The sequence below is a fragment of the Drosophila navojoa genome, chromosome X (genome assembly GCF_054131105.1).
Source record: "Drosophila navojoa isolate 15081-1374.11 chromosome X, UAZ_NAV_1.0, whole genome shotgun sequence".
Lineage (NCBI taxonomy): Eukaryota > Metazoa > Arthropoda > Insecta > Diptera > Drosophilidae > Drosophila > Drosophila navojoa.
In genome coordinates, this window is record NC_142895.1 from 3482619 (window position 1) to 3509867 (window position 27249).

At 38.5% G+C, this 27249-nt stretch overlaps 1 protein-coding gene across 7 annotated transcripts; it reads left to right on the forward strand.

Moving 5' to 3' along the window:
- The first annotated feature begins 188 nt into the window (after positions 1-188).
- Positions 189-27034, forward strand: Tomosyn (syntaxin-binding protein tomosyn). Of its 7 annotated transcripts, XM_089263163.1 has the most exons (25): positions 3149-3296; positions 3422-3726; positions 5712-6153; positions 7164-7261; positions 7894-8082; positions 8177-8311; positions 8951-9014; positions 9085-9292; positions 9358-9433; positions 9536-9690; positions 9759-9940; positions 10329-10493; positions 10591-10899; positions 11107-11246; positions 12731-12908; positions 16875-17751; positions 23934-24050; positions 24586-24708; positions 24771-24890; positions 24973-25413; positions 25871-25979; positions 26051-26137; positions 26202-26297; positions 26369-26493; positions 26680-27034. In XM_089263163.1, the coding sequence occupies exons 3-25, from the start codon at positions 6031-6033 to the stop codon at positions 26934-26936; spliced, it is 4374 nt and encodes a 1457-aa protein (XP_089119289.1). In that variant the 5' UTR covers positions 3149-3296; positions 3422-3726; positions 5712-6030; the 3' UTR covers positions 26937-27034. The 7 variants fall into 7 exon arrangements, with proteins under 7 accessions (XP_089119291.1, XP_017963802.1, XP_017963803.1 ...); XM_089263165.1 differs by lacking the exons at positions 3149-3296; positions 3422-3726 and adding an exon at positions 189-342; XM_018108313.3 differs by lacking the exons at positions 3149-3296; positions 3422-3726 and adding an exon at positions 193-482.
- Positions 27035-27249: the final 215 nt, after the last annotated feature.

A 27249-nucleotide genomic window follows, 5' to 3' on the forward strand; every position in this document is an offset into this window, starting at 1 on the left:
TAAAAATGTTATTATTTTATCTTAACATTTCACGTTGAGCATTTTTGCGTTACAGTGAGCTTCATTTTGCGTTGCTGAACGTCTCTCGACATACGTTACGCATTTCGCTTTACGATTAGCAATTACAGCATTAAATTGGCTCCGATTTGCGTTAACAGCGCTGCTCTGACAACTGACGACGCTGTTAACGCTTACAATTCACGTTGCGCAAATAACGTTTGTTTACTTGCTGCTCAGTTTGATGAAGTAGTTTCACACGAGACGATTCCAGCTAGGAGAAGTACATGTAGTCAAAGAAACGTCAAGCAAATAAGTGAAAAAGTTGTGCGCGTAGAAGTTCAGGTGCGAAAATTGCAATACGCGTAGTAACAATTTGCGACGCAATGCATTAACAAATTGGCCACGCGTGCAAGTGTCAATACAAATACATATATGTCTATGCATATGTGTATATCAACGCAGTGCCAAACGCAATGAAACAGGTGGGCGCCTTTACTGTGGGGGTGGCTGATTGAATTTTTGTGAAATGGAATTTTTACGTTGTTGTTGTTGGCTGATGATGTTATGTTTGCAGCGTCAGCGTTTTACTCTTTTTTGTGACTGTTTTTTTTTTCTCCTCTTGTTCTCTTGCTGTGTGCAAATTGTACAATACTCATGCCTATGTATACGTGTGCGTGTATGTGTCTGTATAGGTGTACATGCATATGCTGATAAAAATGACAACATGCTTGTCGTTAGTGAGTGTGCTCTGTGTATGTGCAGCAGCTGCGTCGTCAACGTCAACGTCAGCGTCAGCGTCATTAGGAGCAGCATCATAAAACCTATTTAACTGACCAATGAATCACTTAATCTGAAATGATGAAAGTCTTTTGTAATCTCTATCACACTCATACACCCATGCAAACAATGGAGGTTGCGGTGGAGATGCTTGGGTTGGTGGGTCCGCCCCGTCACCACCACATTTGTTGTTTATGGCGCCCTCATATTGCTATCAACAGACGGCGATGGTGACGGCGGCAGCGACTGCGACAGCGACTGCGAATTCTGCTGCTGCTGCTGGTGGTTGACTCGCGCGTGCCAGCCCAACAAGTTTCTTATTGGGATGATAAATTGTGTTTGCCAGTGAGTGTTGTGCCTGTGTGTGTGTGTGTATTTGCAAACACGATTTCAAGATGATTCCTGGGCATATGACGCAAGAGCTTGGCCATTTTTTTATTGCATACTTTTCTGTGTGTTAATGGGTCGAGTGTATACATACTGTGGCATACATACGTGTGTGTGTGTGTGCGAGTGGGAGAGTTGTTATTAATATGGCCGCCCTGGCTAGCTGTTAAATGGGAGAGCGTCGTTGTGCGGAGAGCACGTTTAACGGCATAACTCATAACAATTTCAATGCAAATTTTTGTGCTGTTAAGTCCATACATATGTGTGTGTGTGCGTATTTACATTTGAGTTGATTAAATTTTTGATGTGTGTTTCTTTGTTCCTCTGTGATAGAGTGTATGGGTATGCGTATGCGTATGTGTGTATGTGTTTGTGTGTGAGGACAACAAGTATCGATTCCAGGCCATGGCTTCAGGATTGCCGCTTGGCCCAAATCGCGCACTAGGCCTAGAGTTGGGGCGGACGCAAATCAAAGCTCTGCTGTGCGGCAACCCTAAAGCGACGCGACGCGCAGCAAAGCGGCGCTGCTTTGCATAACTTGTGCCAAGCTGACCAGCTTTGTATGTATGTATGCTTATAGAGATGGGCGTGTACCGCATTCTTCAGCAATGAGAACACGAGAATTTAAGTATTATTTAAGTATTTTATTTGTTGGTATTTCCATTTTTGAGAACGTGTTTATTTATAAAAAAATATAGATATGAAATTTTACTAGGAAATATTTACAAAAAAGGTTTTTTTTGCTGATTTTTTACAAGTTTGTGTAGACTCAAATAGTAATGAATACATATACATATTGATTATAAATAGTATTTCATATGGTATTTAATACATGATAGATTTATAATAACTAATCAATTAATTAGAACAGCATGCATTTGGTTTTCAGCTTAAAAGTTTGAGCATATATGTGTATTCACGTACGCGTGTCACGCACTCCTCTCTAGTATAATATGTACATACACGTATAAACTGCGCGGTACTAAGACAGCAGCAGAGGCAGCAGCAGCAGCCGAAGCAGCAGCAGCAAAAGTGTTGTGCACAACGCGGATGTTCAGTTTAGACTTTCCTTTTGGCCAAATAACGTGCAACGTTTCCTTCTACACAAATGTTTCGCAAACGTAATCGTCTTTAAATTTTCTATCTGTCTATACATATATTCATGTGCGCATCATATACAGACAGGTGTGCGTGTGTGTGTGCTTGTGTTTGTGGGGAAATATGGTAACGAAAGCAAAACACTCTCATATATAATTTAAACAAAATCAAAGCCTATTTCCCAGGCTCAATGCGAGGGTGGGGGGTTGTTTGCTTTTTGCTTGCTACCTCAACAGATTTGCGTGTGTATGTTGTGTGTGTGTATGTGTTGGCCTCGTGTCATGTGACCGCGCGCGCAAAAACGGTTTCACCACGATTCGCATAGTGTGCGACACATCGTCCTCCAGCCAGGACACGATGGAGCGCCTGTTAGCGTAAGCATGCGCAATGTTCGCCTACTACGAGCACTCCACTCACACACACACGCGCTCACACAAGCCTACGAAGACGAGTGTGTGAAAATTGGCAAATCTTGTGCTCATTTGTTGTATTTGCGATAAGCAATAAATGAGGCAACAACAGCTAACTGTAAAAATTCGAACTACCAGAGCCCATAGCGCCTCAAGCTATGCAACAGTAAACTTTTTTTTTTGTTCATTCTTTTTCTGCCTGCCTAAACAAAGCAAACAGTAGCACGAAGGAGAGTTAAGATGGTGGGAGAGTTGGAGAGTGCATGTGTTAGAGTGGGCGAACGCGCGTGCCAGGCGGTGCTACTGTGCTGCTGTGTTGCGAATGATGGAGAGTGGGAGAAAGCGTCAGCATTGGAGAGCATTTGCTTTCAGGGTTGACGAGCGAACGCTCTCTCACTGTGTCCTCGCGTGCGCCAAACAAGGTGCAAAAAATGCCTTTACAAACACGACGACAGCGACGCCACTCGGCGACGAGCCTCAGCTTCAGCAGCAGCAACAGCAGCAGAAGCAGAAGCAGCAGCTCCAGTTGCCATTTAACCAGCTAACCAGCAGCATTTTTCTCGTCTTACATATCCCCGTGTGTGTCCGACTTCGACTTTGACTCCGTCTACGTTTTTCTTCACTGTGTGTGATTTTTTTTTTTTGTGCCGTTGTCTCGTCTTTGTGTGTGTGTGTGCGTGCGTGCGTGTGTGTAAGTGTGTGTGTTTTTCTAGTGAAAAATCAATTGATACACATATTTTTGTTATTAGTGCGAAAAATACTTTAAAATATGCATTAACAAATGCCTATCGAGTATACTAAAATCGTCTCTCGAAACACCAAATGCAGCTGTAATTGTTGAAAGCAAGCATTTCTACTGAACAATTTACCGTTAAAGTTTTTTTTCCCCTTTTTTTGTTGGTTTTAAGTTTTTTTTTGTTTGACGTGAGCTGCTGTTATTTAAAAAAAAAAAATATATATATAAAACAACGGGAGCTGAACGAACACGGCTGCGGGCATAAGGCGCCAAGAGTACAAAAGAAATAAATATAAATAAAATGTAGAGTAAATTCAAGTGAGTAGCAACAAGCGCATAAAAAGGAAGGAACACAGAAAAAAAGAAGATGAAAAACGTACAGCTATTTGCGTGCGTGTGTGTGTGTGTATGTATGTGTATGTGTGAAAAAATCTGTAAATCGAGGTTATCTATACGTGCACACACACATACAGACAAGTGTATGTATGCTAGAAAAGAAGAGAGAAGCGAGTGGGAGGGAGTGTAGAGGCAGAGGAGCGAGTGAGAGAGTATGACTTGTGTGCTCAGCCTCCCAGCGCCAAGTACTGCTGTTTACACAACCAACAACAAGCGATGGTATTTTAATCATCATTAGGCAGCACACACACTCATATACATAGAGAAACGGCTCGTTGTCGTCGGTCAGGCGCCGTGTATGTATGTGTGTATGTGTATGCTATTGTTGTTGCTCACTGCACGAGTCCAGGTTCCTTCTGTGTGTGTGTGTGTGTGTGTGTATGCCTTTGCCTTTTTGTTTGTGCAAATTAAATTTAAAGTATGCCAGCGATTCGCTTTTCACTTTTTACTGTTGCGCGCTCGTTTGTCCTGGCGACCCAGCTAAATACACTCACACACATGCACATGCAAACAGTGTATGTATGTACACGTGCATGTGGGATTATTTGTTTGACAAAGCGTAAACAATTGCAAATAAGAACTGGCAGCGTTGTGGACGTCGACGTCGACGTCTCCGTGCGATGAGTGTGCGAAAAATCGATTTGAGTGCCATCCCAAAAATAAGTGCAAATACATACATACACACATATATATATACTTATATATATATACAACAATATATACCCACAACTATACACAGGCATTGATACATATAGACAAATATAACCCATATACTGGCCATCTACGTATGTATGCGCGTACGTATGTATGTTGCCATAGGTCTGTGTGTGAGTGTTGTGCAACAAAATGTGGCAACAGCGATTTTCAATTATATCCATTTAACATTTGACTCTTGACACTGCCCACAGCCACATCGCATTTACACACACACAAACACACACGTGCACGCACACTCGCACAATCGCATAGAGCACCGCAGAGGCATACAAAGCTCATTACCATCCCTCATTGCCATTTCTTTAGTGCTATTTCGCTCGCACTCGCTGGCAAAAGCACAAGCATAAGCAGCGCTGCTCGTTTTATAGCGAGCACCTTTTCAACGGCCATTGCATTAAAAATGAAGATGGTACTTGAGCGCGGCTTGTTGTGCCTTCAATTAATTTATCATCGCCCCGCAAGCTAAGTCCAGGCGACAAAGCCGTCGTTAACGTTATTGTTATGGCAAAAAAAAATATCGATAGAACATTTTGATGCAAATGAATTGTTTGAGCATTTGAGATAAATTTGATGATATTGCTATGTTACAGGCAATGAATAAATATTTATACATTATGTGTGTATGCATATGTATAGATATATTATTCTGATTAATGTAAATATATGTATGCATACATTGTACGTGTATAAACTTATGCGATTTTTATATACAGGCATATATTTGTATGCCTATAAATATATATATTAATCATATTGTATTTAACATTATTTACAGAAAATCAAATAAAAATCAAAGTGAAATCAACATGTCCCGTTATTTACAAAGCGGTCATAAAACTAGCATTGATATCGGTAAACAACATTATTTACTTTGCATGAAAATTGCATTTTGATGGCTTTGCGCCCAAAAGTGGGCTATAGTTTTTATACGCTAAGCAAATGTATACTAAGAGCCATGCTAACGATACCATTCGATGGTTTAGCAAGCGTGTCTGTGAGTGTGTTGTGTGTGTGGGTGTGTGTGTTTTTGTAGTTTTTGCTATTGCATCATCAAACTGTTAGACATCAGCCATTAAAGCCACATGCAACAAAACTTTTTCAACTAATGCATTTCTCTCTCTCTCTCTCTCTCTTTCTCTCTCTCTCTCCCTTTTGTTTTTTGCCCATCTCCCACTCTTTGATAATTGCAGCTCTCAATTCGACTATTGCTAACCTAGTTTCACTTCCCAAACAACAAAAATCAACAAAAAAACCCCAAGAAATAATCTAAAAAGCAAAAACAAAAAGAAACAGAAGACAAGGAACTATAATTGCAACGGTTTAAAAAAGAAACAACAAGAAATTCAAAGCATTATCCCAGGAAAAAAAAAGATAAAGCGAAAGAAGAAGAAGAAGAAGAAGAAGAAGAAGAATTAAACAGCAGCTGAAAGAAGCTGCCACCCTTTTTAGATAACCTTTTGAAACAACCTTCAGATCGGCTGTAGCAGCAGGACGACTCATGTTACAAAAATGAAAAAGTTCACATTCAAAGGAGTTCTGGATGGATTTCGACAAACCGTACAGCCACAAGCCATACGCCAGGAGCAGGAGATACTCGAACAATTAAAGCCCGAACATTTTACACTGAAAAAAGTAAGTGAGGAGATGAAAATGAAACTGGATGAAAATTACAATTAATAATAATTATTGTTGTATATGTATGATATATGTTATATATGTATAATATCTATGTTTAGCATCAAAGGACATAGATACTTGGATGTTTGATTATATATATATTTTGTACAACATTTTATCTATGTCAAAATCGGAAAAGAATTCAAGGTGGAGCTAATAATATATGAGAGATAAAAGATATAATTTATCAAAGATAAAGATTAGAAGACAGTAAATAGAAGTTAGTAAATAGAGGACAAGAGATAAAAGATAGAGCTAAGAAAGATGAAATATGGTAGATGGAACATTAAGTATAAGAGATTCAAGATATGAGGCAGATAGTAGATGATAAAAAGTAGAATATGGATAAGAAGGTGAGAGATGAAAGATGAAACATGAAAAATGAAAGATGAAAAATGAAGTATGGTAGATAAAAGACAGGGAACTAAGCAGGATTAGAGAATGTATAAGAAAGATGAAAGATAGTAGATGGAAAATTAAGTATAAGAGATTAAATATATGAGGCAGATAGTAGATGATAAAAAGTATAATATGGAAGATTTAATTAGATGATAGAACTTTAACGGTTAAGAAGGTGAGAAATGAAAGATGAAATATGAAAAATTAAAGATGGAAGATAAAAGACAGGGAACTTAAGCAGGATTAGAGAATGTATAAGTTAAAAGTTATACAATATGTATATATAACATATAACATAATATATGTATATGCATTACCTAAACTGTATATGTAAACCCCAGTGATCCACTATGAAGACAATTGACGTCTGTTGTAGCCAGCGGATGTTTTATTTGGTAGTTGTATTTTATAAAGTCTATCATAAGACACACGCGGCTATAACAGAAATGCTCAACAAGCAACCTAAACCAGATAGGTCCTAAATATTCATATTTCCACAAACTATATTCTTTCTATATTTATCTACATTTGTCTATATTTTGTAATCTTGTTCTCTGTTTTTGCAGACCTTTCGCCATGGCTTTCCATATTCACCCACATCCTTTGCCTTCGATCCAGTACAAAAACTATTAGCGATTGGTGATAAATCCGGCTATATACGCATGTAAGTTTTATAATAGATCAATAGAGCGCGATTGGAGCTAGTCACATGATAGTAAATTCGAGTAAAAAAAATAGAAAATTCTGCCAATATTTCCATGTGCTCTAGCATTTCTATAAGACATTATCTACGCAGTCTGGCAACACTTGGAACAGACTTGAGTTCTTTATGAATTATGAGAGGTATAATACCCAGAAATCTTAAAATTCAAATAGCTTTCTTTAAGCTGATTTTTATTAAGTTGGCTGTAACTATCTGGCAGCACTGCATCGCATTAAGTTGGCTGCGCCTGCAGATGAAATAGTCTATTGAATGTCAATTTGAAACGGAATATGCATATGATTAAACTACATTCAGCTCTGCTTTTTCTCGTAGCTTCGGCTTCACTAGAGTGCTATTTGTGTAGTGTGACCGCATTAAGTTGCCTGCGGCTTATATATATAGATATATATATATAGATATACATATATAGTTAGTTCAATTGAATTCTAGCCATCTGGCAGCACTGAAATGAACTTGGCTGTTACAAAAGCTCGTGCATAATTGACTTGATTTCATTATGAGCTGGGCAAATTCAATTAAAATCAACTTGATTGGCTAACTTTTGTGTGATTTTTCTTCCTCTCTGTGTATAGCCTGGGCCGACCTTGCGTCGATGCGCATGCCAAACATGAAGGTGAATCGGAATGCGCCGTCCTCTTCGCCCAGTTTCTGGTGAACGAGGGCGCTTTGGTGACGGTCACAGCCGACGATACAATACACTTGTGGAGCATACGCCAAAAGACACCGCGCATTGTGCAGAGTCTCAAATTTCAGCGCGAGCAGTAAGTCCCAATCAAACCCAATATCGTATATATGTACATGTGTACATATCTCTATATGTATATATATATATATATATCAATCTGTCTCTTTCAGTGTCACTTGCATACACTTGCCCGTGGGCAGCAAATGGCTGTACGTGGGCACCGAGAAGGGTAACATACACGTCGTTCACATAGATACATTTGCACTTAGTGGATATATTATTAACTGGAATAAAGCAATTGAAGTGTAAGTATTAACATTGCCCATTGCTGTTAAGTGTCTCTGTTTAGGCTATGTAAAGCGATCAGAAACGTATTTCTCTCTGAAATCGTAACATTTTAAGCTATCTTTACAGCTTATGTTAAGTTTACAGCTGTTAGGCATACATAGACTGTTACATACAGCACTCAGTACAAATAGTTATGTTAAGTTTACAGCTACTTAGCATACGCTGTTAATAACAGCACAATGTTATTGCTAACGCTATGTTAACTTAACAGCTGTTAGGCATTCCCCTCTTACATACAGTACTCGGTTAAAATTAACAGTCTGCTGTTAAAGTTATGTTAAGTTTACAGTTGCTGTTATATACAGTATTCAGTTAAATTGATCAGCGTGCTGTTAAAGCTATGTTAAGTATACAGATGTTTAGCATACACTGTTATATACAGTCTCAATTAAACTGAGCAGCGTGCTGTTAGTGTTATGTTAATGTTTCAATTGTTCAATTGTTTAACATTCACCTTTTGTACTGTATACACAGTCAAATTTAACAGTCTGTTGTTAAAGCTATGTTAATTACCCTTGATAAGTTTCCAGTTCTTAAGCACTTTAACAAATTACATGTTATTAACATATTGTACACATTTTTGCAAATATTTGCAGGGTTAGAACTAGTCATCCAGGTGCTGTGATTGCGTTATGTGATAATCCATTGGATGCAAACAAGGTAAGGGCTATAAATTTCGTACAATTCGGATTGGCAACTAATCGATGGATTAATCCCATATCAATGACAGTTGCTTATTGCATTTGAGTGTGGGCTGCTTGTGTTGTGGGATCTGAAGGCGAAGGCCGCTGAATTCCGATGGCAAGCAGCGGAGGCGGTTAAATCGTTGGCCTGGCATTACGAGGGCAAATACTTTGTATCCTCACATACGGACGGATCCATTTGCTCGTGGCCGACCAAGGCGCAGCCGAAACCCCAGTCTCAAGTTTGTCCGCATGGTAAGTGAAAAGGAAATACGTTTGTTGACCATTTGATTAATTGACTCGAGTGCCCGATGATGCAGCGAAAATCAACAAGGATGGCAATGCGGAAAAATGTAAACCGATTTATAAAGTTGACCTCAAGTCAAGCACAACTGGGTAAGTCTCTCTTCACTCTCACTCCCTACACTCTCTTTCTCTCCCTCTGCCTTCCTTTCACTATGATGACTTTCATTTTCTTGTTTGGTTTTCTATTCGCAGCGAAACCTTTACAATTTTCTCTGGCGGCATGCCATCGGAGAAGAGCTCAAAGTCGAATTGCATCACAGTTATGGTGGGCAAGACCACAACCGTTTTGGAAATGGAGCATGCCGTTTGCGATTTCATTACCCTCTGCGAGAATCCTTGGCCCTGCGGTTCGTTACGAAATTGCTTGAACTTGATCTAGCACAATTTCTATATAATTCTCTTACAATCTCTATAGAAACCCAGGAACCATATGCGATAGCTGTGTTGCTTCAATATGACTTAGTATTAATAGACTTATTAACGCCCGGTTTTCCATGTTTTGAATCGCCTTATCCAATGGACTTACACGAATCACCTGTTACATGTTGCACATATTTAACCGATTGCCCATCGGATTTGGTTCCTGCTTTCTATTCTGTAAGTATGCTGCTCGTAAAAACTGGGGAATTCCATGTAAAAAGTATAAATTAGCTTTAAATAACATGAAATTTGACATGAGGATAGATGGTAGAGCAGTTAATCAGCATAAATATGCTTGAGATAGATTACTTTGATTGAAATCAACTGTTTATTAGCTGATATTATATATATATATATATAGAGAGTATGCAGCGATCAAACCTACTCAAGCTTAACATGAAGATATAAAATTTAACATAAGGATATAAAATTTAATCTTCATTTGGGATTTCATTCAAAGTGCAATGTTTTATTATGAATTATTAGAGCTTCTTACCCGCAGTCAATTCATTGTCTATCTCTCTCTCTTTTCTCCCCCCTCTCCCTCTTTCCCTCTCTCATTTAGGTTGGTCGCACAACGACTAGTAAAAAGACAGGCTTCTCGGAGCGCGAATGGCCCATTTCGGGTGGCGAATGGTCGCCAGCCTCGTGCAGTTATTCGGAAATTGTCATCACTGGCCATCAGGATGGTTCACTTAAGTTCTGGGACTCTGGCGCTGGCACCCTACAGGTAAGACACATTGCTCCATATCGTTAAAGATATCCTGTAAATCACATTTGTTTTTTTTTTTTTTTTTTTTTTTCGTTTGTCCCGCCCGCGCACGCAGATTTTGTACAAATTGAAGACGGCGAAAATATTCGAGAAGCCGCGCCATGTTAGCCACTCGGATAGCGATAATCCGTTGGCAGTGCATTTGATATTTTTATGCTCGGAGTCGCGGCGTCTCTGCGTCGCCGGCGCAATGGGCCAGGTAATGTTGTTCAAGTTTCGCAAGGTCGAATCCACATCGGAGGTGCTGGTGCTGGAGATACCAATACTCTATGAGAATTTTGATGACATCTATGGCACCAGTCCGGAATGCGATTTTCTCACCGGACATCAGGTGCAGAAGACCGAATCGAGTGATTCGGATAAGGTGCGTACCAATGCTGGATTATTGTAGAACGCTATGTACATATGTGTAGTAGATAGGCTAAACTATTTATCGATATTTATCGATAACAATAGAAATTGTTAGTATTGCTGCACAAGTTAATTATTTTATATTGTATATACATATATAATATAGTATTCTTACTTATGATTTCCTCTCTCTCTCTCTCTCTCCTTCCCTCTCTTGCAGACGGAATGCACGCTGAAGGTTCGCTTTGGTGCTCAGCGCAAGCCGCCGGGCTTTCAATCCCAATTGGTTTGCCTGACAACGGGTCCCAATCGTCGCACCGTACAGGTGACATCGTTGTGCATCAACTCTAGCTATGGACTGTAAGTAGCACTCACGTTATCTAAACCCCAACTCATACAGTGTCCTGCCATACAACACACACATACACACTATCTCTCTCTCTCTCTCTCTCACACACACACACACACGCGGACAAAAAATAATATATTTAAAAAAAAAATCAATTTTAGTGCAGTATTCGTAGTTTGTATTCGTAAATTGTGCATGAAGTTCTCTGAAAAAAAAAAATAAAATAAACAAAGCGCCTGAAGTACTTAGAGCCCATAGAAAAAATAAATAAATAAAAACCAAGTAAAGCCCTACTAAACTCCCCACTCGCCACAGTTTTGGACGCAACGAGAGCCTATCCCGCGCGCACCCGCTTAACTCTGTTCGTTTGCCATTTTGCGTTGTGTAGTTGCAACCAGTTGCCAGCTAGAGCTAGAGCTAGAGCTAGAGCGAGTGCCAGCAGCTATTCGTTACTTAGTTAGCGTGCGTTTGTCTTTTGATTTTGATTTGGTTTTTGTTCTCAGTAGTTGCCAGCAGCTACTCGTTACTCGCCATGCATAAGTCATTCGCTGCTCACTGATGTCAGCTACTCGTTATTTAATACTCGCTACTCGTTGGCGTTCGTTTCTCTAATATTTGTTTGCCTTTTAGGCCAATTTCAAATGCCAAAACGAGCTACAAGTTTTTAAAGTAGTAACGAGTAGTTATTATCTACTCGCTACTTTGATAGTCTCACTTCCAGAAATAAGTCAATCGATGGAACTTTTTCCGTTCTCCTTTGGGAGCAGCGATTAGTCGTAATTGCTATCTGGTGCAAGTATAAAGAGCTACTCGCTACTTTTTACTCGCTACTCGTTACTCGCTACTCCTTACTTGTTAGACATTCGAGTTTTTTCTTTGCCAACTTGATCAAGTTCTTACAGCTATTAAACTAGAACGCGTCTGAGCAGTTACTCGTTACTTGGTGCTCGCCAATTGTCACTCGTTACTTGTCAAACGTTAGTGTTAGGCTTTCATTTGCAAATAATCAAAAGCGCTCTCAAGTAAAACAAGTGCAAGCAGCTGCTCGTCACTCGCTATTAGCTATACTCTACTCGCTACTCGCTACTCGTTACTCGTTACTCGTCACTCGTTAGTCGTTGAAGCGAGCTGCTTTTGCAATGGCCGCCAGCTGCCACACCTGCCAGGTAGAAGGATTAGGCACTCGTTATTTGCTACTCGCTACTCGCTACTCGTTACTCGTTACAGTTAGTCTTAGGCAGTCAAGCATTAGGCAGTTTAATTAAATCAGACTTTAGTGCCTGCGTGTGCGTGTGTGTGTGTGTGTGCGTGTGCTGGTGTATATGAGCGTGATCTATAGTAGGTATATATCGATAAAGATTTTTTGGTTAACTCGTTGGTAATTATTTTGTGTTCTCTTTTGTTGTTGATTCTGGATTCATTTTGATTGGTTTTTGCTGGATGCCGCTGTTTTTGTTGACATGATGGCGTGTTCTTTTCTTTTTTCTGTTTTTAGAATGGCTTATGGTACCGAATATGGACTTGTCATAATTGATATAATCCAAAAAATTTGCCTATTGAGTGTTGCATGTCCCGATCTGTATGGCGCACACGATCCTTATTCGCGAACACCAAAAAGTCCAAAACGCATTGAAAGCAAAGAGGAGCAAAGCCGTTCGCCCAGTTCTGATCAGGTAAGTGATTGATTGATTGATTGATTGATTCACGTAAACAAATATGATTGATAACGATTGACGATGATGACGTTGATGATGATGATGATGATGATGATAATAGTTAATATGCTAATCAATGATCATCATCGATTGATCATGATTGTTAACGCTAATACTGATGATGATGATGATGTTGATGATTGATCATGATTGATTGATGTTAATAATGATTAATGCTAATGTTGCCGCCTTCAATCAAATGACACTAATACAATGACTCACACACACACACACACACACACATTGACACACGCGCATCAAGTGTTAGACAAATAGCGCTCGAATATGCCATTGATTGATTTGATTGATTGATTGATGTATTAATCATAACACATTTAATATGTACACCTAAATTGATGAATTGATTGATTAACAATTGTAGAAAACGCATCTAACAGCTTTTTCCTTTAACAGTTAAATTAAGCTAAAATACTAAAATACTAAACAAAAATTAGACCAAACTAAATTTGCATTTGTCTGGCATTTTGATTGAAGTACATTTTTTTTTTTAATATAAACAAAAATTTACTCTACACATATACACTACATACACATACACACTTCCTTTGAGTTTGCTCCCCTCATTTTTAGTACAAAATACCAAAAAAAAAAAAAAAATAAAAATAAAAAATACTACACACACATATATGCAAGCAATATTTTAAAAAATATTTACATAATAGCTAAAAGTACATATTGATATATAATATATATTAGTTTTTTTTTTATATACTATAAATACTATATATACATATATGCTATATACTATACATGTATGTATATATGGTATATATATATGTATGTATATTTATAGCTAAATTATTTTAGTAGCCTCTACCAATTCATATTAAATATTATAGTAGCATTTTATTTAGTATATTTTATATATAATCTAGTTCTTTATATATATACATATATATATATATATATATACATACATATGTATAAATATATATATATTTTTGCAAATTAAATTCTATTTCGTTTCCTGTCCTAGTTTCTCAAATCGGCTTGGCCGACTGATTTCTATATATCTATATATATGTATATCTATATATATTTATATATATATATATACTCGCTCTCGCTCTCTCTGTCTCTGTGTATCTCTCTCTGAACTTTTATGCTTAGCATTTTATTTTATTTTATATTTTTTGTATTATTTTCTTAAGCATTTACAGCTAAATCTATTCAATATTTTTGCTAGTATTTTTCTAGTATTAATTGTTTTGCGTATGTCTAGTCTAGCTTTCAGTTGCGCAAACAAAAATTACGAAACTCTTGATACTACAGGCATTAGTATGCGCTCTCTCTGTCTCTCCTTTACGCTCTCTAACTCCTATATATCTCTGTCTCTCTCTCTCTCTCTCTCTCTCTCTCGATATATATACTATATGTATATACTATATAAAGAAAACTGTATTGATTTTGCCCTGAAACTAAATAATTGTTTTTTTAATAAAACGCACAAATTGTCAGCATGGTAAATCATAAATGATTGATAGAATGATTGATTGATTGATTGATTTTGATTGTACATCAAATGGAAACATTTAGGAATTCTGTGTGTGCGTGTGTATGGAATATATATTATAAATTTGTACTTTGCACGTTGCATTGATTGACACTGATTGATTGATTGGATTATTTTATTGATTGCTACCACACACACACACACACACATGCAGAGACACAGACACACACACACACACACAGACGCTGTCACCATTCACCTTGCTCGCATTTTGCCACGTTCCATCATTGATTGATTTGTATATTGTGTGTGTGTGTGTGTGTGCGTGTGCCTCTCTCTCTCTCTCTCTCTCTCTCTCTCTGTCTCTCTCTGTGTCTTTACCTCTCTGTCGCTCTCTCTCTCTCTCTCTTTGTCTCTCTCACACACTATCCCTCTCTCTCTCTCTCTCGCTCTGTGTCTCTAGCTGTAACTGTATAAATCAGACACGGTTTCTTTGATTGATTGATTGATTGATTGGTTGATTGATGTGCGTTCCTTTAGTGTATGTATATGTATGTGTGTTAGTTATTTTTGTTTGATATTTTTTTTTTTATTTTTATTGGTTTTTGTTTGCATTAACTGTGAGACCTTACATCACACTATTAAACATATACATATACATAAACATAAACATATATATGTCTATATATATATATGTATATGTATATGCATCTATATTTTTAACTGCTATACATCATGATGTAACATTTCCGCCTATCCATTGAAAACTAACCTAAAACCTAAACCAAACCTAAAACTAAACTAAAATCCCAAACTAAACTAAATAACCTAAACTAAATTTGCGAAATGAAACCATGTGAAACCACAATATAACAATCTATGTTAACTGTTATACATATATAAAATGTCCATTGATTGATAATCGATTGATAACTGATTGATGAGACATATAGACATATATATATATATGTATATATGTAAAGTTTGCGAATTCATAGTAGACTTTATGTGTGGGAGCGTGTTATATCTGTTATACGTTTCGTCCAACAGTTAAGAACTATGAATTCGTACACTTTGTAAGACATGCATACACATGTATGTCTGTATGTATATGCATATATGTACATGTCTCTATGAATTCGTAATTTCCCTAATTTATCTGATTATATATACATATATATACCCCATATGAAGAACATTTAATAACTCCATATATATAAAAAGTCACAATATAAAAATTCTAAATGACTTCAAAGTAAAGCATAAAGAGATGAAGAAAAACCTATGACAAAGAGCAGAAGAGAGGAATGAAAAGGAAAGACTACACAGAAGAGGAAGAAGTAGAAGAACAAGCAAAGCGAGCAGCAGTTGCAAAGATCTTTATTATCTTTTGCTTTCCAATTCGGTACTTGGATAATCTGGATAGGGAAAGTATAACAATATAGGAAAAATATATAACAGATATCTATGTATTTAAATACAAATAATAGATGATTATTGTAAGCATAGAACAGCTATGAATATTCTCTATAAAAGACGATATGAATATAACAGGTATATAGGTGTTATACATACGTATAACAGTTAACAGCTATGCACGATTTGACATAAATATTGCAGTCATGTTTGACAATATGCGTATAACAGTTGGATAGGTGTTATACACAGGTATAACAGTTAACAGTTATGTACAATTTGATATAAATATAGCCGTTATGTTTGACATATATTTAAAAAACAGTTATACGTAATAGTTTTGTAGGATTCATGTCCAAGTATAACAGTAGGAAGTATTTATGTTTGCGTACCTTAACTCTAAAGTTCGTCTATAGAAGAGCAAAGCAGGATAATATTTGAATATCACATCATAAGTCATATAACAGTCAGATATCATCTACGTATAACAGTTGCGAAACTTACTCGTATAACAGTTAAATATTATATGTTAGTGTAATGATGATACAGGTAACAGTTAAGTGTGCTACATATAAAAGTTGAAAAGAACATATAGATATGCCATTAAAAGCTTTCAGTATTGGAAAACGCAAAAAAAAGAAGAAAATATTCTCTATTTCTATTCTAATATCGGATATTTGAAGATTTCGCACAAACAAACTTTGCACAATTTTTTGCCGGCTGCCGCTGCTGCTGCTTCCTCATGTTCTTCTGAGTAGTTTTCGCTCTTCTTCTTCTTGATTGGTTTTCTTTGTATTCCTTTAATTTTCTTGGCTTTGCTTTTGGTTTCTCGGATATGCGAAATGCCCCTGTTACGTACGCGTCTCCTTGCCTAGTCGAGACTTTATTAAATCTTGTGGCATTGCGCCCGCCTTCCATCCCTCTCCTAATCTATATACATACGTCTATATCTGCATACATATATATATGTGAATGTATATGTATGTGTATATATATGTATGTATGTGTGTGTATATATATATATGCAAATATAGCTGAACGATACGACCAGCCCGGACAGTCCGTCGATTGAGTTCATACCCGAGGCGAACGAAGCAGCGCTGTCAGCAACAACGGCATCGACGTCGGCCGCAACGCCAGCGTCGGCAGCAACGGGCGACACGAGCTCACGGCCCACATCGCCGCTGGGCGTGGCCGATGTGATCAACAGCACAAAAGAGTCGCTAATGAGCAACGCCAGCGCAATGACCGCTGGAGCTCTGGCCGCGGCCAAAAGTCCGCAGCGTGATGAGGTGGGCGTGGCACCCAAAGAGCTGCAGGATCGCCGCAAATCGATGTCATGGAAAACGTTCAATTTGAAGCGTCAATTATCAAAAGTCAATATGAAAATCGGTGGCGGCAGCCCCAATGTCAATACGGAGCTGGAGTCCATGCGGAACAGCTCCTCCATATTCTATGCGACCAAAGAGAGTTCGCCCGAAGGCGCCGAGGAGCTGCCAGTGGAGGCGCTCGAGTGCCGTGAAGAGGATGTTGGCCTGGCAGCGGCCAGTGCAATGCTCAATTGTGATACAGGCGATGCGCCGGCTGTGACGCCGACTGCGACGCCGCCGCAGAAGCGTGTCGATTTTGAGCAGCCGCCCGAGAGCGGCGAGAGGCCCAATAATTTGCCATTGAGCGAGGCGCAACAAGGACAGCAACAGCTACAGCTACAGCAGCAGCAGCCGCCATTGAAGCCGACACGGCAAAAGTTCAAAGAGAAGTCGCGCGATCAGCGCCTGCTCTCGGTGCCGAACATTAAATATCAGCCGAGAGAGCAGCGTGCGGGCGCCATTGGCATCGGAGCTGGCGCTGGGCGTGCCAATAAGAACGATGTGTCGCCAATGATGAGCGGCAGTCTAACCAAAAAGATACGTAAGTATGCGTGTGTAAATGCTTCTAAAAATAGCAAAAAAAACTCTTACCAAACACCCACCCACCCCTTCATCGACCCACAACTGCAATGTGCAGAGTGCGTAAGTGTATTGAAAGCGAGAGCGTAAAACAGGCGCAAGCGGCCTAACTGCATATGTTTTAATTCCAAACTCTCCACTCTCCACTATTCCCCATGCCCTTCTCTCCTCCTCTAATGTCCCAGCAACAACAGAGAGCGTGAGCGTGTGAGCGTCAAGGCGCATAGTTGTAGTTGTAGCAGTTGCAGTTTAGTGAGAGCGAACGCGAGAGAGTCAAAGGCGAAGATCGAAATCGAAAGTAAATTTGACAAAAATCTCTCACTCTCACACACACACACACACATACGCATCCACAACTCACACGTATACAGTGCTGGCTGCCCTGGTGCTGCTGATTTACCATGCTGCCTTGCCATGCATTGCGGTGCATTGTTTTGTGCGTGTGTATTAATTAGGGCGTAACTAGAGTAATAATAAACAAACAACAAGAACAACAACAACAACAATAATAATAACCCACCCATACCCCCCCCCCCCCCCCCTCTCTTTAGCTGCTCTCACTCTCTCTCTCCCCCCCTCCCTCTCTCTCTCTCTCTGTCTCTCTCACACTTACTCTTTGCTGGCTTTTGTATGTTATATCGTATGCAAGCCGTAGATTTTTGTTTTAGTAATGCAAGCAAGCTGAGCCCAGTCTACCCGTCTCCCTCACACCCCGTTAGTTCCTCAGACAAATTAGAGAGCGTATTATTAAATTAACTGTAAATGAAATGAAACGGGGCTGCTTCAAATTTGTTTTGATTTAACGAATTGCATTTTGTATAGCGACAAAATTTCGTAGAGTTTCTTTGTTTTCAATAGCTACAACAACAACAACTACTACAACAAGTATAATTATAATATAATAATGACTATGATAATAATGAAAACAACAATAATAATAATAGCACCAATCAACAACAACAACAGCAACAACAACAATGCAAATCAAATTTCAATAGCAACAAAAAACAAAAACAAAATAAAAATGAAAATGAAAATTGAAATTCTTATCTATATGCTTCTTTCTCCTGAAACTAGGCAACGGATGCAGAAGAGCTGCAATATAACTGCCTTTATGTGATTGTATGGAAGTTCTTTGGTAATTCATTCTAACAACAACAACAACAACAACATCACACAAATGCACAATTCACGCACACACAAACACACACACACACACACAAAGCTAACGAATTTTACATATGTATGTAGTTTGCAGCTGAGGAAGAAGAGGAGATGATGTTGATAAAGCAGAGGCAGAATTAGCACAATAACAGAACAAGCAACACATACACACATAAACACATACACATATATATGAGCAATTGCATATGTACATATCTGTCAATGTATGTATGTATTGTGATCTTAGCTCAGTAGTGCGGAAGACCGCACCCGCCCCCACCCCACCCATCTCTCTCTCTCTCTCTCTGTCCTTGCCGTTCCCTCCGCTCGCTCACATACCTCGAACCTTGCAACGGCTTACAAAACGGCGGAAAAAAAAACCAAAACAATATAACATTAAAATCAACCAATAGAAAATATATAAAAATGTTCTAAAATTCTGTTTAAAAAAAATCTTTGTCTGTCTCTCTCTTTCTCTTTAATTCTTTCTCTCTCTCTATATATATATTAATACATATACTTTGTATATATGTATACATATGTGTCTATGTATGTATGTGTTGATATACATAACTATTATGAAATAATGTTTAAATAGTATGCATAACTGTTGTAAAAAATTAAATTAAACCAAGAAAATACCAAAAAAAAAAAATACCAATCACACAAAACCACTAAGTGTAATTCACCTATTTAAAAAAAAAATCCTCTGTGTATGCACTGTGCAAATAAAAAATACCAAAAATACTATATACATAAAAAATTGAAAAAAATCAACAAATTTTTAATGGGTTGTTAGTGAGTGTTGTACGTTACACGTTTGTTATGTGTAAGTTTCATAAATACCATAAATACCGCCCATCGCCCTCATCCGCATCACGATTATCATAAAAACCAAATACCATTAAGTACGCATCGCCCCAATAGATGTTCTGTATGTATATGTGGTGACAACCGCGATACCGCCGGCCAACCCGATCCACCAAACTGCCAACAACTCAGGAATGTCTCTATCGATGACCATATTTGCAGCAGCAATCGTTTATCGATAACTATCTCATTTGTGTGTGTGTGTGGATACGTATGTATGTATGTATGTGTTATGTTTGATTGTTTGTTTGTTTTTGGTTGGTTGATTCACTCAATGTCTGTCTGAAGCGTTTCGTTGTCTCTCTATATATCTTTGGCTCTGTCTTTGCCTTTGTCTCTGTTGAAGCTGCGATAGTTGATCGATAACTATCCAATTTGTTCATAATTGAGTTATTGACTAGCTTTACAAACGATTTCAGTTTAGTTTTTACATTTTGTGTTAGTTCTGTGGCTTCTTATGCTTTCCGTTATGTTTATCGATAAAAAAAATAATAAAAAAAAAATTGCTTGCAACGCTTATACCGTTGCTTTGTTTGCTTATACGAACACTGTAAAAATCAAAACACCAAAATAATACAATTTTTTTTTTTTGTTCGAATTAATAAGCTTAATATGTATATCATGCTATAATCGATACATTTCGATCGATAACATTCACACAAAAACACCCACATTTACAGCTGCTTACATTCTTGCCTCTTTACATAATGTTTCTGTATTTAACTAGTTATCTATATACTTAACGTTCTCGTTCAGATCTGTCTCATTTATATGCTTAATCTATATATAAATATATGTATATATAAAGTAAATATTTATATATGCATATATACAAATACTTTGTTTAGTTCCATGACAGTCGCTGTTGCGGTCTCCTTTTCTCTATCTCTCTCTCTGTTTCACTCACACTCTGTGTTGTGATTTGTTGTTTCGTTCTCCAGTCATTTGCACTCATCACACTGCTTAACCGAACACTTCACACACTTTGATAAATATCAACGTTTTCCATTAACCAACACTGTTCACATCCACCAGCAACTGCTTTCTCTGTCACACCCACACACGCATTTTGTTTTCTGTTTGCCCGACTCAATACGAAAACGGGCAACGGGCATTATTACTGTTAATTGTTTGTACTCTGTCTCTCATATGCACTCGCTCACACTCTCTCTCTGGCTGACACACACACACACACACACACACACTCGTTATGCATTTGTTAAGTTTATCGTTGTTTCATGCGACCCTTCCCCTTCCTGACACTTCCAACACAAGCAAAACAAAGTATGCTATTCGTCACACACACAGACACACACACACCTACGCCACATACACACACGGCACACACACATATATATCTATATATATGTATATATATATGCACACGTGCTCGCACAAGACCAACAAAAAAGAAAAGAAGATGAAGAAGAAGAAGAAGATGAACAACAAATTGTACAATTGATATGTTGCTCCATTCAATCATTTAGTGCATTTATCTCTCTCTTTCTCTCCTTCTCTCTGTGTGTATCTCTCTCTCCCCTCCCTTATTATTGTTTATTTACAATTGACCAGATCAACGGCGGAGCCAATGCGAACGCTAATGCAAGCGCAAGTCCAGCGCAGCAGCAGCAACAGCAGCTACAGCAGCAGCAGCAACAGCAGCAGCAGCAGCTACAGCAACAACAGCAGCAGCAGCAGCAACAGCAGCAGCTACAGCAGCAGCAACAGCAGCAGCAGCAGCAGCAGGCAATGGGCGATCCTCTGTCCGCGTCGACGTCGTCGTCAGCAAACGCTGCGGCTGCAGCTGCAGCGTCGGCGTCGGCGTCTGGCGTTTATGGTGCGGACGATGCAGGTGCGGGTGTTGCTAGTGGCGGTGTTGGTGTTGGTGGTATTGGTAGTGGTGGTGGCCTATCAGGTGCGGGTGGCGGCGGCAGCGGCGGCGGCGGCGGCGGCGGTGGCAGCGGCAGCGGCAGCGGCGTTGATCAGCATCATCAGCAGCAACAACAGCAACAGCAACAACAACAATATCTACAACAATTGTTGGCTTCATTTGATGCAGATAATGGCGAGGCAGGTGCTTATGCTGGTGCATCAGGTGCGCAACAACTACAGCAACAACAACAATATCAGCATCCGCATCAGCATCAAACATCTGTTATACAACAACAGCAGTCGGTGACATCGTACGAGTCCCTAAAAAAGTCCAAATCACAAGGTGGGAGCACAACAGAGCACCATACAACAACAACAACAACAAATACTACTCCAACAATAACAACAACTACAACAGCAACAACAATAAACAACAACAACAACAAGCAACAACAAATTTGCACCACAAAAAGCATTGCTCTCTGTCTATCACTCTCTCTCTCTCTCTCCCTTTCTGTCTCCAAATATTTCTATATATATATTTATTACATATATATATATAGATATATGTACATGTATCTGTGTGCTACACTTATGCAAAACAGTTGTTTGTATAACACATACTATATAACATTGTAACACTAACTTAACACATGGGCACACGCACATGCACTGACACGCACACGCACACGCACACAACACACATATATACGCACACTCAGCAGCACGTTGCCTGTGATTTGCCTCTCTTCTCTCTCTCTCTCTCTGTCTCTCTCTTTCTCTGTCTCTGTCTCACGTACATGCACACTATTGTCTTCTGTGTCCATTTGCCAGGCGCCACCGCTTGCAGCGGCCATCTTGTAATTTCCTTTTTGTCTTGTTTATCATGTTTTTGTTTTCGTTTTGTTTGATTTATTTTTTGCTTGCTGCGCTAGTGATGGCAGTGATTGTAGCGATGGCAGCGACTGCAATGGTTAATCTTATTATTTCCTTCAAGGGGAGGGGTTTGCTAGGAATGTCGCCTTTGATTCGCCCACATATTTCGCCACTTTCGCTCACAACAACAACAAAAACAACAACAGCAACATTAAAAAATAAAAATAAAATTAATAATAATATTAAAAATCTAAGAAAATTCAAAAAATATATATATTTGTATACAACTCTTACGACTTTGTCTGACTCGCTCGCTCGCTCCACACTCTACCGCTCGTTCGTTCGCTCGCTCGCTCGCTCGCTCTCTCTCTCTCTCTCTTACTCTCTCTATCTCTCTCTTACTCTTCCTCTCTCTCTCTCTATCTATCTCTAGTTCTCCTAATCTATTTATACTCTCGCTCTGTCTTACTCTAAATAAGTTAATGTATTTGTTCACAAACCACTCTGTCTCGCTCGCTCGTTCGCTCTCGGTATTTGTGCACGCTTCCAATTAGCAACTAATAAGAAAAGCAAAAAAACAAAAAAAAACAAACTCCTATAAGACTGCAACAGCAACAACTAACTGCAACAAAAGCTCAGCTAATTTTGCATTGGCAAAAGTATTTTTGCATAGTTCACACACACACACACACACGAATGTATTGGCACACCCACACAGACACACTAAATGCACACATACGATTGTATTCGAGGAGTTTCAGTGATTGGCCCCAACACAGACACATATATGTACTCATTCACACACACACACACACTCACACTCACATACATAGATAGAACAAGAAGAATAATAAATAGCAGCCTAGTGAAAATAGTGCAGCGAAAAAATATTAAATTTAAATTTAAAGAACTTTAAAATCAAAAATAAAAAGAAATAGATTTTCTTTAGTAAAAAATCAAACGAAGAATTAATAAATTCATTAAATAAAATAATTATTATGCAAAAGTTATGCCTACTACCGCCCGCCGCTTTTACTCTCTCTCTCTCTCTCTGTCTTTCTTTCCTCTTCTCTCTCAATCTCACTCTTTCTTTGTCTCTTTCTCGCTCTATATATCTTTCTCTTTCTCTATTTCTGCCTCATTCTTTCTAAATTCCGAAAAATTCTCTATAAAAAATTTGTATTTCGTAATCGTTTGCCACTCTCTTTGCTGTACCGTTATCTAATAATCGATATACACATACGTATATATATATATATATATAAATATACTTATATATATATGCATGTATATATCTATGCATATTTGCATTAATTTATTGAATTAATCGAATTGTTTCCTCATACTAAAACTGACTTGCAGATAAATTAGATGGCACCTTCTCGAGATCCAGATCGTCATCAATGTCAAGCATTGATATGTCTTCCTCTGAATCTGTTACCTGTTTAGCTTTTATCGAGAGTTATGCAAAACGCAATGGTAAGTCGATATGTATTTTTTTATTTCTCATAAGCTTCCCATTTCCATAGAGCTAAATGTATATTTATATAGCATACTTTAGAGGGAAAGCAAAGTACCCCATAGAAATATGCTATAGAAAGAAGGCATTTAAGTAAAAAACGTATAATAGTAATCGATAAATATAGATTGTGGCTTGTCCCTTGCAAGTCCAAGAAGACCATATATCGATAATTATACAAAGTCGTATGTATAGTTGCAGAACTGCAAAATATGTGTAAAGTAAGCTTCGTTTAATCTGAACAGTATACAGCAATGAATATCGATTATAATCGATAACACGGCATTGATCAAAATCGATCATTTTGAGCACAATTACTGTCAAATGAAGAGATTATTAACTTAAACTAAATACAGAATTATTAAATTCATACATATCAATAAATATCGATCATAATCAAGTAATCAAGAGCTGAATTGCTATCGATATTTATCAAATATATATATATAAATAACTTCGTATCACTATCGAATATCTCTTTAATTTGCTTTTCAGATATTTTGACACTTGTTCCTACTTTATGGATTGGAACTAGTTTCGGTTCAATATTGACATTGTTCATAACAATGCCGGAGCGCGATGTGCGCAAATCGCAGCCAGTGTTGGTTACAATAAACGGTAAAGTCCCCTCTCGCTCACACACCCATATATAAATCGAATAACTTTTGGTTTTTGTTTAGGTGGACCCGTGGTACGACTCAAAGGTTCCATAACTTCCATGTCTTTTTTAGACTCGTATGGCTCGATCATACCCTATACATTTGAGCCTTGGCGCGACGAGAATCGGGACAAGAAAGATCGTAACTGTTAACGAAAATCGCATGAGCCGCATTGAACAGCGATATATCTGTTTGTTTTTTTTTCCCCGTCTACTCCATTTAGGCACGCCCACTAAGAGCAGCAGCCGCACCAGCCCCACATTTACACCAACAACTGCCAATACAATATCAAACACTTCGGTTGCTGGCGGTGCTGGTAGTGCAGCTGCAGCGGGCAGCACAGCGGGCGGTGGTGCTGGAGGCGCTGCATCAGCGGCGAGCGGAGCAGGCGCAACAGGTAGCAGTGGCAGCGGAAGTGCAACGGGCGGTGCCGGCGCCGGTGTTGGCGGCAGCGCAGGCGGCATCAGCAGCAGCAGCGCCAGCAGCAGCGGCATCAGCGGCAGCGTTAGCACCGGGCTGGAAACACTCACCGATCGACAATATATAGTTATCGCTAGCGAAAAGCAGACAAAGGTCTTTGATGTGGCCAATCAGTGCTGCATTAATCGCATACAATTATCGGAAATGGATTTCGCAGTCAAGGCAGAAACTATCACGATGAAAGGTTCACAGAATGAAAAGCAACTACATATATGTATACCCTTGCAGAAGAAGCAACAAGGCTAACTAATCGATATCCACTATATTTGCTATCGATATCGTTTGCTTCAACAACAAATCAAATGGATTTATCGATAGTTTTCGCTAATATATTTGCTAATTGACTACACTCTGTGTGATCAATTTAATTGCTATCGATTTATCGATTATTTCCGTAATCTGTAATCGATAAGCGAAAGTCGAAACCTTCAGAAGAAAACTAGATACGCCCTAATAGAAGCTATGTACTCTATTGACAAGGTGGTAGAGCTCTCTCCTTCAGTTTAACTATATCTAAATGATTATCTATCGCTAAGCCATATATCGGCACCTGTTTTTAAGGCCTTGTTGATGTATTTGCAAGGGTATCCATTTATTTCCTCCACAAATTAGGTTTCTAATTCAATATCCATCCCCTACAGATGGCTCTTGCTTAGCAACCTATCTTTCGAATGGCCATCTAATGGTACATAGTCTTCCTAGTCTAAAACTGTTATTGGATACTGATTTCTTACCGCTTATGGACTTAAGGTGCGTTTCAAGGTCTATTCGAACTATTATCCATATTTGATTTGATGTAAAATTATTCTATTTTTCTCCAGTTTTCAAACCAAATGTAAACAGGGAATTGTGGATCCAATGCTTTCGATATGGGGTCAACAGATCATTGTTCATGAAGATACAACTCAGTAAGCTGGCAAATGGATCTCTGTATGGGGCATATTTTAATCGGATTCTTCTCATCCATTGCAGAATATCAAAAATCTTTTGCTTTAGTCATAAAGGTCATGGATTGTACATGGCATCGCCCACCGAAATTCAGAAATTCACGATATCATCGGAATTTTGGTAAGATACAATTGAGATGGACAACATTTATCATCTATAATAATTTCGCATATCTATATCTTTGCATATAGTCAATTTATTTTGGAGATGATGGGTGATTTATATACGGTACACGAAATGCCCGAACAGCCGAAGGAGGGTTTCTTTAAGGGTCTATTTGGCGGTGGAGCCAAACTTTTGGATCGCGAAGAGTTGTGTAAGTATTAGATAAATATCCATATTTATGAGAAAAAGAAAGAATAAACAAAGAGCAAACAGCAGTCAAAGAGAGAGCAGCGAATAAAGAAAAAGAATTTATACTGAATGGAAAAGATTTATTATAGGCGTAATCCACGTATATCATTTGTAGTAATAGACATTCTTTGAACTCTCTCCCCGATAGTTGGTGAACAGAGCGGGAAAGCAAATCGTTCGGTTGCCCGTCATATACCCGGCCCCAACTTGGAGCAGCTGGGCCAACGGGCATCGACGGCCGCCTCGGAGATCAGTCGGGCCCATCAGCTGGCGATGGAGCGCGGCGAGAAATTGAATTTGTTGGAGGAGCGCGCGGAGCGTATGGCCAATACAGCTCAAGATTTCAGCGGTACAGCGCATCAATTAATGCTTAAATATAAAGACAAAAAGTGGTATCAGTTGTAAAATATCTATTTTAGGAGCCAATTCTACCACAGTTATTGTAATATTGCTTTTATAACACTTTCTACTACATTACGAGTAAAGTACACTTATTTAATTTCTGTTTTCAAGTCGTCACGTTATTTACAAACAAAAAAAACAAACAACAAAAAAACCAAAAACAAAACCAAAAAACATAAAAACCATACAAAAAAATGTTTTTAATAAAAATATATAGACCAAAAAAAAAAACGAGTTCCATTGCTGATCAGAAAATGGGGGTTTCAGGAAATTTCGCTGACTGAAGGAATCCACTTTATGTTTAGGTAGCTATGGT

Excerpts from the sequence above, each read along its gene's own strand:
- Tomosyn (XM_089263165.1), top strand. The coding sequence starts at position 6,031 with ATGAAAAAGTTCACATTCAAAGGAGTTCTGGATGGATTTCGACAAACC. Across the intron at positions 9,434-9,535 it reads CTCAAGTCAAGCACAACTGG|CGAAACCTTTACAATTTTCT; the intron begins GTAAGTCTCTCT and ends TTCTATTCGCAG. Across the intron at positions 9,941-10,328 it reads TGGTTCCTGCTTTCTATTCT|GTTGGTCGCACAACGACTAG; the intron begins GTAAGTATGCTG and ends TCTCTCATTTAG.